At 58.5% G+C, this 11,020-nt stretch overlaps 1 protein-coding gene across 1 annotated transcript in view; it reads left to right on the forward strand.

Annotated features, from left to right (window-relative positions):
- ITGA2B (integrin, alpha 2b (platelet glycoprotein IIb of IIb/IIIa complex, antigen CD41)) overlaps positions 1 to 8,662 on the forward strand; it is an 11,254-nt gene extending 2,592 nt beyond the window's left edge. Inside the window, exons 4-28 of the mRNA XM_012726551.1 lie at positions 37 to 96; positions 185 to 313; positions 871 to 918; positions 1,072 to 1,115; positions 1,291 to 1,344; positions 1,476 to 1,528; positions 1,707 to 1,918; positions 2,657 to 2,839; positions 3,094 to 3,139; positions 3,242 to 3,346; positions 3,430 to 3,485; positions 3,578 to 3,729; positions 3,876 to 4,001; positions 4,317 to 4,384; positions 4,536 to 4,683; positions 5,110 to 5,202; positions 5,459 to 5,538; positions 5,623 to 5,703; positions 5,818 to 5,911; positions 6,029 to 6,181; positions 6,299 to 6,421; positions 6,801 to 6,914; positions 7,131 to 7,232; positions 7,408 to 7,524; positions 8,414 to 8,662. Of these exons, the coding sequence (XP_012582005.1) occupies positions 37 to 96; positions 185 to 313; positions 871 to 918; positions 1,072 to 1,115; positions 1,291 to 1,344; positions 1,476 to 1,528; positions 1,707 to 1,918; positions 2,657 to 2,839; positions 3,094 to 3,139; positions 3,242 to 3,346; positions 3,430 to 3,485; positions 3,578 to 3,729; positions 3,876 to 4,001; positions 4,317 to 4,384; positions 4,536 to 4,683; positions 5,110 to 5,202; positions 5,459 to 5,538; positions 5,623 to 5,703; positions 5,818 to 5,911; positions 6,029 to 6,181; positions 6,299 to 6,421; positions 6,801 to 6,914; positions 7,131 to 7,232; positions 7,408 to 7,524; positions 8,414 to 8,470 (2,498 nt within the window). The 3' untranslated portion in view covers positions 8,471 to 8,662. The remainder of the gene's footprint in view (positions 1 to 36; positions 97 to 184; positions 314 to 870; positions 919 to 1,071; positions 1,116 to 1,290; positions 1,345 to 1,475; positions 1,529 to 1,706; positions 1,919 to 2,656; positions 2,840 to 3,093; positions 3,140 to 3,241; positions 3,347 to 3,429; positions 3,486 to 3,577; positions 3,730 to 3,875; positions 4,002 to 4,316; positions 4,385 to 4,535; positions 4,684 to 5,109; positions 5,203 to 5,458; positions 5,539 to 5,622; positions 5,704 to 5,817; positions 5,912 to 6,028; positions 6,182 to 6,298; positions 6,422 to 6,800; positions 6,915 to 7,130; positions 7,233 to 7,407; positions 7,525 to 8,413) is intronic.
- The last annotated feature ends 2,358 nt before the right edge of the window (positions 8,663 to 11,020 follow it).

The raw sequence follows: 11,020 nt of genomic DNA on the forward strand, positions 1-11,020 counted from the left end.
GCGGGGGCTCCCAAACAGGGTCCCTTCTACCTCCAGGGCTTCCTTTTCAGGCCGGAGAGCTGGTGCTTGGGGCGCCCGGAGGCTATTTTTTCCTAGGTATGTGCCCAGCTCTCCCCTCCCTCCCTCTGGCGACCTGGGGAGACCCCGTGTCTTGCCCCCACATCAGCTATCCCTCACATCCTAGGTCTCCTGGCGCGGGCTCCTATTGCCGACATTGTCTCGAGTTACCCCCCTGGCACCCTCTTGTGGCACGTGTCCAGTCAGCACTTAACCTTTGACTCCAGCAACCCAGAATACTTCGACGGCTACCGGGGTAACCCTCACCACTCTCTAGGCTTCCCATCCCTGCCACTTAGGTCCTGCCTGCGAGGGAACACCCCAGAGCTCCTGCAACATCGCCAGAAAAGTACCCAATTCTTTTTTTTCTCAAGATGTATTTATTTATGCATGCAAGAACTAGGGTAGAGGCTAGAGGTGGGGAGAGGATTCATCAGAGACAGAGCAGGGAGCAGAACAGGCAGGTTCACCTAAGCACACTGCTGAGGGGAGCAGCAGGCAGGACAGCAGAGGTCTGGGCCATGTGGGTCAGCTCCCTGGCTGGGGATCGAACTCGTGCTGCAGTGGCTGTGGATTGCTTCACAGTGCTGCACTTTAAGCCACTGTACCACCAGAGAGTCTCAGTGCCCAATTCGTAAGCACCTACCTCTCCCTTCCCACCCAGATTGGGTTTGCTGTTCAGCCGGGGGTCCCGGCCTCTCAGTGGCCTCAGTGCAGGATTTGAAACCGGTGGTCTCCGTGTTCCTCCTTCCTTGTACACCTCCCCCACACACTTAGCCCCCCGGAAAAGATTGATCTATGCTCTGTCTTTAGGATACTCCGTGGCTGTGGGCGAGTTCGATGGGGACTTAAACACTACAGGCAAGTAATCCACTTAGTCAGGAGAGGGAGTTGGGGAGTCCAGACCCATGGGAACATCTAAGCCCCTCTCCCAAACCTCCCCTGGGTGCAGAATGGGGCTTGTGAAGCTGGTACATTCAAAGAACCTAATTGGCGGGGCCCTGCTCTCCCCAGAATATGTCTTTGGTGCCCCGACTTGGAGATGGACCCTGGGAGCCGTGAGTGCCTCCTGCCCCCCCACTTGACATTCCCCAGCCTCCTCTTCCCATTCCTCAACCTAAACAACCCCCCCAAACAAACAAGTCAAACAGATCTCCTGCCCTTTCTCACTCAGAGTAGAAGCCCGTGGGGTGGGGGGCAAGAATGACTTGTTACTGTCCTTTGTCCTCACAGGTGGAAATTTTTGACTCATCTGACCAGAGGCTACACCTGGTACATGGAGAACAGGTCTGGCTCAGTGGAGGTACCTGGAGGATTAGGGTCTGCTCTGCAAGACGTTGGAGCGGGGGTAACACCCAAGTGAGAGTGCCAGGTCAGGGTGGAGGGTGGGGGCCGAGGCATCCCTTGTCTTCCCACAGATGGCTTCGTACTTCGGGCACACGGTGGCCGTCAGTGATGTCAATGGAGATGGGTAAGGAAGGGTGCCACTGTCTCTTACTCAGTTGGGTCTCGATTTCCAGGGGCACAGACCTCCCTCAGCTCTGCCTTTCCTAGCCCCCACTCCCATGAAATCACCAAAGGGAGAGGGGAAGGTGAGGGAGCAACCACAGAGGCACGCCCTAGCCCCCCTCTGCCCCTCCGGCCTGCAGGAGGCATGACCTGCTGGTGGGCGCGCCCCTGTACATGGAAAGCCGCGCTGACCGCAAGCTGGCCGAGGTGGGGCGCGTGTACCTGTACCTGCAGCCTCGAGGCCCCCACGTGCTGGGTGCCCCCAGCCTCCTGCTAACTGGAACACAGCTTTATGGGCGATTTGGCTCGGCCATCGCGCCTCTGGGTGACCTCAACCGGGATGGCTACAACGGTGAGGAGCTCTGCTTGCCGCAGAGGGGTTATCAGCCCCCCAGAGCTTGGGGCAGCAGGAGCCAGAAAGGGCTTTAAGCAGAAGGGACCCCTTGGACATGTCGTTTTAACACTTGGGCTGCTGAGTGGAAAACAGGAGAGTGAAAGGAGTCCAGTGAGGATGTGCTTGCTTTAGTCCAGGTAAGACATAGTGACCTTTTGAATGTGGATCTTGCCAGTGGATTTAGAGATTATTGTGACTTCACAGGTATTTAATATATATAGTTTATATATAGGTATTCAATATATAGTTTATTGGGGCACAATGTGGGGTTAAGGAACAACATGGAGTCGGGGGTCATGCATTAGTGTGGGGTGGTGAGATGGGAGAGACCAGCTCAGCCCTGGATGTGTTCGAGCTTGAAGGGCTTGAGACCAGGAGGCAGGCGTGTCTGGAGAACAGCTGGGCAGAGGGGACCAGTGCTTAACGGGTCTTGCTTCCATAATCTCCTGGGGCTCCGTCCTGTCATCTAGCGCAAGAATAATCATGCCTCATCTTCATAATTAAGTGAAATCGTGTCACTGTTTTCCTTGCAAGGTAATGAGAGCTGTTAGTCATTCCACAGGTCTCTTTCCCACCCATCTAGAGGGCAGGGCAGCTGCCTCCTGACTCAGGCCTTCGCAGCCCTCTCCTAGCACTGGGGTCTGCCCAGGGAGCCTGAGTAACAAAAAGCTGCTCCCTTCCTCCTGCCCCTTCCAGATGTTGCCGTGGCTGCCCCCTATGGGGGGCCCAGTGGCCGGGGCCAAGTGCTGGTGTTCCTGGGTCAGAGTGAGGGCCTCAACTCCCGGCCCTCCCAGGTCCTGGACAGCCCCTTCCCCTCAGGCTCTGGCTTCGGTTTCTCCCTGCGAGGTGCCACAGACATCGATGACAACGGCTACCCAGGTAACCCCGGCTGCCTCCAGCTCCACAGCCAGGCCCAGCATCAGCTGGAAATGCTGACACAGCCTCGGGCTTGGGCTTGGCCTGGTGTCCCACTGAGAGCTCTGACCCATCTGAGGGGGTGAGGTGCGAGAGGCAGGCAGGTTAAACCTCCAGTGGGGAAAATGGTGTGTGTGGGAACCACGGGAAGACGAGCTGAGGCCCATAGCCCCTGTCTACCTGCCATTTCTCACCTCCTGCTGCTCCCCTGTCTATAGATCTACTGGTGGGAGCTTACGGGGCCAGCAAGGTGGCCGTATACCGGTGAGCATGGCTCCAGGGGCTCCACAGGGCAGGGGTGGGGACACGCTGTCAGACGTGGCTGGCTGCAGGGGCCACCATGGCAAGAATCTCCCATCCCTCCAGAGCCCAGCCAGTGGTGATGGCCACTGTCCAGCTGCTGGTGCAAGATTCGCTGAATCCTGCTGTGAAGAACTGTGTGCTGAGCCAGACCAAGACGCCAGTGAGCTGGTAAGGAGACAGGGGGCCTGGGACAGACAGGGCCCCTCAGGTAGTGGGAGCCCAGGCCCTGAGCCCCGTTCGTGTCTCTGCAGTTTTAACATCCAAATGTGTGTGGGAGCCACGGGCCATAACATTCCTCGCAAGCTGCGTGAGTGATGCCGCATGGTGGGAGCAGGAAGAGGTGGGCCTGGGCCTCCAGGTCAGCCAGGGACACCCTGTCCTGCCCGCTTGCCCTGGCAGGCGTAAGTGCCGAGCTGCAGCTGGACCGGCAGAAGCCCCGCCAGGGCCGCCGCGTGCTGCTGCTCAGCTCCCAGCAGGCGGCCACCACCCTGCGCCTGGACCTGGGCGGGAGGCACAGTCCCATCTGCCACAACACCACTGCCTTCCTCCGAGTATGTCCGGCCCGTGGAGCGCAGGGGGGCGTGGGGAGGCGCTGCTCTTGCCTGAGGTGGGGTTGGGCGCTACAGGCCCCTGGGGTCCTTGGGACCAGGATGGGGTGCAGAGAAGCGAGAGGACCTGAATTTTGTCCCCTCTGCAGGATGAAGCTGACTTCCGGGACAAGCTGAGTCCCATCGTGCTCAGCCTCAATGTGTCCCTCCAGCCTGAGGAAGAGGGAACAGCCCCCGGGCTCGTGCTGCATGGAGACACCCATGTCCAAGAACAGGTGGGAGTGGGCAGGACCCCCTTGATGTCACCTCTGATCTGTGATGTCACTCGAAAGCCCTGACAAATCTCAATTTCCCCTAAGCCCTGATGTCAACGTCAATGCTGATGTCACCTCTGAGCTCTGATAGAAACCCATAAAGCCTAGGGTCGCCCCCCCCAACCCTAACACCATCCCAAATATGATGCACACCCCCAAAAGCCACTCTGTCACTTTGCAACGTCTTTCATCCTCAGAACCTCCCATCCCCTAAGCCTCAGGGTGACCCTCAGCCTCACCTACTCCCATTTTACCCACAAAACATTGCTATTCTAGACCCGAATCATCCTGGACTGTGGGGAAGATGACCTGTGTGTACCCCAGCTCGAGCTCACCGCCAGAGTGTGAGGAGACCTCCTGCTCTGCCCTGCATGGGCCCTGTCTGCCCGGGGCACCCCTCTCCGCCTGGTCCTGACACCCTGCCCTGAGCCCCTTAGCTCCCCTCAGACCCCGGGCCTGATCAGCCCCCTCCACTTCACTCCCTTCTCCCCACAGGGCGGGCTCTCCACTCCTGATTGGAGCCGATAACGTGCTGGAGCTGCAGGTGGAAGCGGCCAACGACGGGGAGGGGGCCTACGAGGCCGAGCTGGCGGTGAACCTGCCCCCAGGAGCCCACTATATGCGGGCCCTCAGCGACATGGAGGTGAGCGCCCGGGAGGGGGCGCCGGCGCTCCCCCCCAGAACACCCACTTCTCTCAGGCTGCGCTGTCAATGCTGTGCTTTGTTATTTCTTTACTTTGGAAGAGGAGCACTAGCACAGAACTCCCCAGCACAGCTGACTCGGGCTGTGGTGTGAGCAGGAGCCTCCGGACACCCGGTGGCTTCCTCCCCTGATGCGGACTCCTGTCTGTCTGCTCTTGTTGCCGATAGCGGGGGACCTTACTTTTTGTGTTCTATTTCCAAAATTAATTTTTAAGAAAGGTGCTACATAACCTTAAAGGAAAGCACGACAGTCCGTGAGTTCCCACCCCAAGGCACCCCCTCGCACCTGCCTGCACGCAAGTCTCTCCCAGGGGAGCTTAGATACGCACGCAGCGTCTAACCACCTTCCTCAATCTGCCTCCCGAAGGGCTTGGAGAGGCTTATTTGTAACCAGAAGAAGGAGAACGAGACCAAGGTGGTGCTGTGCGAGCTGGGCAACCCCATGGAGAAGAACGCCCAGGTGGGCCCGGCCTGGGTGCGGGGTCCTGCGGAGGCTGGGTCCGCCCTCGTTAGCTCTGGGCTGGGGCCCGGTCCTTTCACACCCCAGCTGTGTGTTCTTGGGGGGAGCTGCAGCCTCTCTGCACGGGCTTCTGAGTGAAATGGAGATAATAATGGTGACCCGTAACACTGCGACCCTGGAGAGCGAGAACCAGGGCTTTGGGGCAGGCTGCCCAGAGGGGGCTTCAGGCGGTGACCTTGGCGCTCCCGGCTCTCAGATAGGAATTACCATGCTGGTGAGTGTGGGGAACCTGGAGGAGGCTGGGGAGCACGTGTCCTTCAGGCTGCAGATCAGGAGGTACTGCACAGGGAGCCCCCCCCCCCCCCCCGCCGAGCCCCGGCCTCTGCTAGCTGACTTGCTCCTCCTCACCCCGCCCGCCAGCAAGAACAGCCAGAATCCAAACAGTGACACGCTGCTTCTGGATGTGCCCGTCCGAGCCAAGGCCCACGTGGAGCTGCGAGGGTGAGGCCCGGGGTGCTTGAGGGAGGGCAGGCAGTCGCCTGAGTTTCTGGACTGTGTGGGGGGGACCCCACAGGCAAGTCAGGGAACCGAGCTCCCTCTGGGGTCGGACCCCAGGAACTCTTTTCCAGCTTCTCTGGTGGTGGCAGCCGAAGGCAACAAGGAAAATGGTTCTGACAGCTGGGGCCCCAAGGTGGAGCACACCTATGAGGTGGGCGGTGCCCACATCCCCTGGTGGGGGTGCGAGGTCGGGGAGCAATGGACTAGGACAGTGCTGAGTCGTCAAACCTCCCCTTGCCCTCCCTTGCTCCCCCGCTCCCGTCCCCAGCTCCACAACAACGGCCCTGGTACTGCCAGCGGCCTCCGCCTCATCCTCCAGCTGCCAGGCCAGTCCCGGCCCTCGGACCTGCTCTACCTCCTGGATATACAGCCCCAGGGGGGGCTTCAGTGCTCCTCACAGCCCTCCCCTGACCCCCTCAAGGTGAGAGGCCGGGGGGAAGAAAAGCTGGGGAATCCCCTCAGACATCACCCAGGACCTAGGGTGGCTGGGGGTGGGGGGCAGGAGGGCAGACCCTGACGGAGGCTTCTTTGCCCCCAGCTGGACTGGAGGTTGCCCACGCCCAGCCCTTCCCCAGCCCACCCCCATCACGAGCGGGAGCGCAGACATGTGGCACCGCCCTGGCAGAAGCAGCCCTCGCGCTTTCAGGACCCCGTCCTGGTGGTGAGCAGGCCCTGTGACCCCCACGAGGCCGCCCTGGGTGCCAGGGCCAGAGGCCTGGGAGGCGGAGAGCGGGCTCGGGGTGTCACGTGGGCCTGGTCGGGCCACTTTGGCCCCGTGGAGCATCTGAGTGATATAAAGGGGTGTGTCCCGGATGGGGTCCAGGACACCTGCCTTTTCTAAGGTCCCCAGCGCCTCTCCCATGCCCCCGCCCAGAGCATGTGCACAGCTCCACTGAGAGATAACGTATGAAGCTTGAATCTGAGACCCTTGCTGAGGGGGAGACCTGAGCTCCCTGGCCCCTGCCGCCTCATGTTGGGTTCCTGGGGCAAGGGACTGATGACAGGGGGGGCTGGGGACTAACAACATATGTACCCCTCAGAGCTGCGACTCGGCACCCTGTACTCTGGTGCAGTGTGAGCTGCAGGAGATGGCGCGGGGGCAGCGGGCCATCGTCACCGTGCTGGCGCTGCTGTGGCTGCCCCCCCTCCACCAGGTGGGCTGCTGGGGTGGCGGGGCCTTCCGGAGGCAAAGACCCCATACACTCTGGGGAAAGTCAGGACTCCAGCAGGCAGAAAGAGTGAGGGCAAGGTTTACTTTGGGGGGCACAGGATTAACCCAGGGGCAGGGCCGCTGGGGGTGAGGTGTCTGGGTCTTAGACTCCTGCACCCATAGGCTTTGCGTAAGTAGCTCTCATCCCCATCCCATCCAGAGACCCCTGGATCAATTTGTGCTGCAGTCACGTGCCTGGTTCAACGTCTCCTCCCTCCCCTACCCGGTGCCAGCCCTCAGCCTGCCCAGAGGGGATGCGCTGGTGAGTGGGAAGTGGAGGCTGAGGAATGGGTTCCCCTGGGCCCTTTGGCCTTCCCCTGAGTCTGCACCCAGCAGGAGGGGGCCGGCTCCCCTGTGTCTGAGGGGTGCGCAGGTAGGTATTCCCGGCAGGTTTGAGGGTTTGGGAAAAGATGGAGGAGATGCTGGTTTGCCCTTAGGTCCAGACTCAGCTGCTTAGGGCCTTGGAGGAGAGGGATATTCCCATCTGGTGGGTGCTGGTCGGCGTGCTGGGAGGCCTGCTGCTGCTCACGCTCCTGGTCCTGGCCATGCGGAAGGTGAGGCGTGAGGGCGTGGGGTTCCCAGGTGGGCAGAGGCCTGGCCCTGCCCCACCTCACAGCAGGGCAGAGAGTGACATCCCCAGGGAGGTGATACGTCTATATCTCTACTAGACTGTCACTCTCCAGAGGGACTCTTCCAGGCCACAGATTTCTGGACGTTACAGGCGTTAAAGCTTTTAGACTCTTTATCTGCTCAGAGGAAGAGTCATAGAGATTGAGTTCTGCCCTAAGAACTTCCAGAGGAGGACTGAATTGGCCTCCCCAGGACCACCTCCCCTGAGGTGGAGAGCCAGGTCTGGGCAGGCCTGCTCCTGCTCCTGTGAGCCCTGGGGCCTCTCCTCTCATGGCTGCAGGGCAAGTGGACCTCTCTACTCAACCAAGTGCAGACCCCTGGGCAGCCAGAGAGTGTTTGCAGAAACCCACGTGGAAGATTGTCACAAACATATCACGGCAGTCAGTCACAGAGAGGCGTGGCAGTGTTAAAGGAAACTCTGGGGGGAGGAGTTTCAAAAAGGAAACATTCATGGGAAAAAAACCACAAATTAAAAAACAAAGCAATTAAAAAAAAAAGATGCCTTACCATACACACACACACACACACACATATGGTCTGCTTCAATAGTCTTTATAATAGTTACAAATTTGTAGCTATATCTGCTCTTCATATTTGTGTTATTAAATATTGGCTTTTTCACCTTAAAAAAAAAAGCAGAAAACCTCGTTCCCGCATTATGGCTCAGTGAGGAAGGCCTTCATTTGTGCCTGCAGTGGGTCCGGGGCCACGGGAAGGCCCGGGGCTGGCTGGGTTCTAACATACTCACGCCATGCGTGCTCTGGAGCCTAAGAATCACCTTTATGCCCTGCCCCTGGCCCTGTGCACCCCCAGGCCGGCTTCTTCAAACGGAATCGGCCACCCCTGGAAGACGAGGATGAAGAGGAGTGAGGTATAGCCAGCCTGCCCTTACTGAGGGCGTGAGGGCCCGCCCTGCCCCTTGCACTCCGTGGAGGCCTCTGATGCCCCCCAACAGAGCTGGGCCCCCTCTTGACAGTTGCCTAATAAAGTGACTAATCCCCACACTCGCCTGCTGCCTCCTCCTGGGGTCAGAGGAGACCTGTGGAGCAGGGGTCTAGCTGCTAGGAGCATGAGCAGGGAGACTACAGCAGTTACAAGCGGCTGTCTTGTGAGTGTTGGGCAGCAGAGCGTGAGGCAGGGCAAGGGGGAGGGTGGCAATCCTGCGGGTGAGGCGGGAGTGTGTGCGTGGGGTGGGGCTGGGAATGTCAGGGGCCGACTGGGCCGCGGTGGGCGGCTTTAGACAGTTTTGCTTTTTCCAGATTTTGGAGGGATAAACCTCAAAATGCCATGAAATTTGGGGAAGGAACATGCTCTTCCTCACTCATTATAAAAGAAAAGGCTGGGCCCTCCCTGGTGGCTTAGCAGGTTAAAGCGCAGCACTATGAAGCTGCCCAGAGCCACAGGAGCACGAGTTCAATCCCTGGCCAGGTCCAGCCGCCTCTCCCGCTGCTCCCCTCAGCAGTGTGTTTCCGTTGATCTGTTCTGCTCTCCTCTCTGTTGATCTGTCCTGCTCTGCTCTGTCTCTGGTGAATCCTCTCACCCCCCCCCCCACCTCTGGACTGTACCCCAGCTCTTATATGCGTAAGTGGATGAATCTTTAAAAGAAAAAAAGAAAGTGGGAGCAGCCAGTGAAAGTGAGAGCGGGCCTGTCGTGTAGGTGGCTGGAGGAGGGAAGGGGGGTGGCTGGAGGAGGGAAGGGGAGCAGCAGGAGATGAGCGGAGGAGGGCTGGGCAGGGAGAACCTGGCCACAGGTAAGACTTTGGACTTGATAATAAGTGCTGGGAACTTATGGGCAGGTCTCACAGGAGCTGCTTGTATTTGATTTTACCCAAAGGGGTAAAAGGTAAATCCATTCCGAAAATAGAACAATTTGCCATCCATGCTTGGCAAGTTCCAGAACAGGTTTCGAGTTGGGTGACTGAACACTTAGGAAAAGATTAAGCTGCCATCTTTGAACGCCAGCCAGGCTCCTTCTCCTGGCCACTGCATTTGGAGGCCCCAGATAATTTATCTTGATCCAGCAAAGCCTTTGGCACTTGTCCTTATAGATGTGACAAATGTGAGCTGCAGAACAGACACTCGGATTTAAATCTGAACAGTTTGATGAGGCTGAAGGTCTCCGTGAGGGTGTCCCAAAACTCTGTCTCGGTCCTGGGCTGCCCGGTATTGTCACTAGTCCCTTGGATGGAGGCAGAGGAAGCTGGTCTTCACCCTACAGACAACTGCTGACTGAGAGGCAGTGTCAGTAGGATGGGACTGAAGCAGATTCACGGCAGTCTTGACAGATTGTAAAGTTGGGTTGCAACCAACGGGATAGAAGCCACCAGGGATGAGTGCTGAATCCGGTGCTGAGCTTCAAATTGGTTACATAAGAATTGGCCTGTAGTATCTGGTAAGATGGAAATTTATGAGAAAGGGAGAGAGAAGGAGAAATGGAGAGAGAAGGAAGGGAGAGAGAAAGGAGGGTAGGAGGAAGGAAGGAAGGAACCTGGCGTTTTTTCTCTCCCTCCAAAATGAATAGGTCCCCTAGAGCCAGAAGGCCCAAGCAGGCAACTCAGGCAGGAGTTAAGCCTGCTGTGAGTCTAAGGGCCCAGGTCCTCGCCCCAGGTAAGCCTGCCCTGCCGCCTGGGTACCACATTGTGAGAGAGGCCGGGAGAGGAGGGCAGATTAGAGGAGGGTGTAGACACTCAGAAGCCCAGTGATCACGCCCACCAGAAGCAGGAAGGAAACAGTTTTATTTTTCTGGGGCTAGAACAGACCAATAACTGTCTTCAAATGGGGGCTTCCATGACTGAGGAAAAAGAAAATGACAGGGTTTGCCACTCCGAACCAGAACCAGTGGGACCAGCTGGTGCTTCTCAGCGGGAGAGAGGGGCTGTCTCCATCTCTGGAAGGATTTCCTCAAATCATGACTGCCCAGCGACAGATCGACTTACCCGAGGCCACGGTGGCACCGTTTATTGCCCCCTACTCTTGTCAGGCATGTGCTACATCATCTCACTTAATTTTTACCACCACGCGACGGGTGAGCGTATGGTTACAGCTCTCCCTGTAAAGCAGACAAGAAGACGAGACCCGAAGACCGCCTGTGTAGCTTGCTCTCGGCTTAATAAGAGGGAGCGGGGAGACAAGAACCCCTACTGCCTGATTCCGCGGGGGCTACCGGGACCTCCCCAGCGTGGGGGCAGGGGTGTTAGCGCAGTTCTTACATTTTTGGGACACACTCATGGCCATACCACCCAAGAGCGCGTGTCGTAAACAAGAGCCCTCCTCCTCCTCGGAAATTCTGCGGCAAGTTCTGGGCCCCTGGAAGCCTAAGCCCTGGGGTGACTGGCCCTCCTCGCTGTACTCCCTCGCAGCCCAGGGTCCAGGGGTGGGGGCCGAGGGCTGGGCTGAGAGCGCGCGGGCGGGAGCCGGCGC

This window comes from Condylura cristata, unplaced genomic scaffold, assembly GCF_000260355.1.
Source record: "Condylura cristata isolate star-nosed mole 26May11 unplaced genomic scaffold, ConCri1.0 scaffold00017, whole genome shotgun sequence".
NCBI classification, from domain to species: Eukaryota; Metazoa; Chordata; class Mammalia; order Eulipotyphla; family Talpidae; genus Condylura; species Condylura cristata.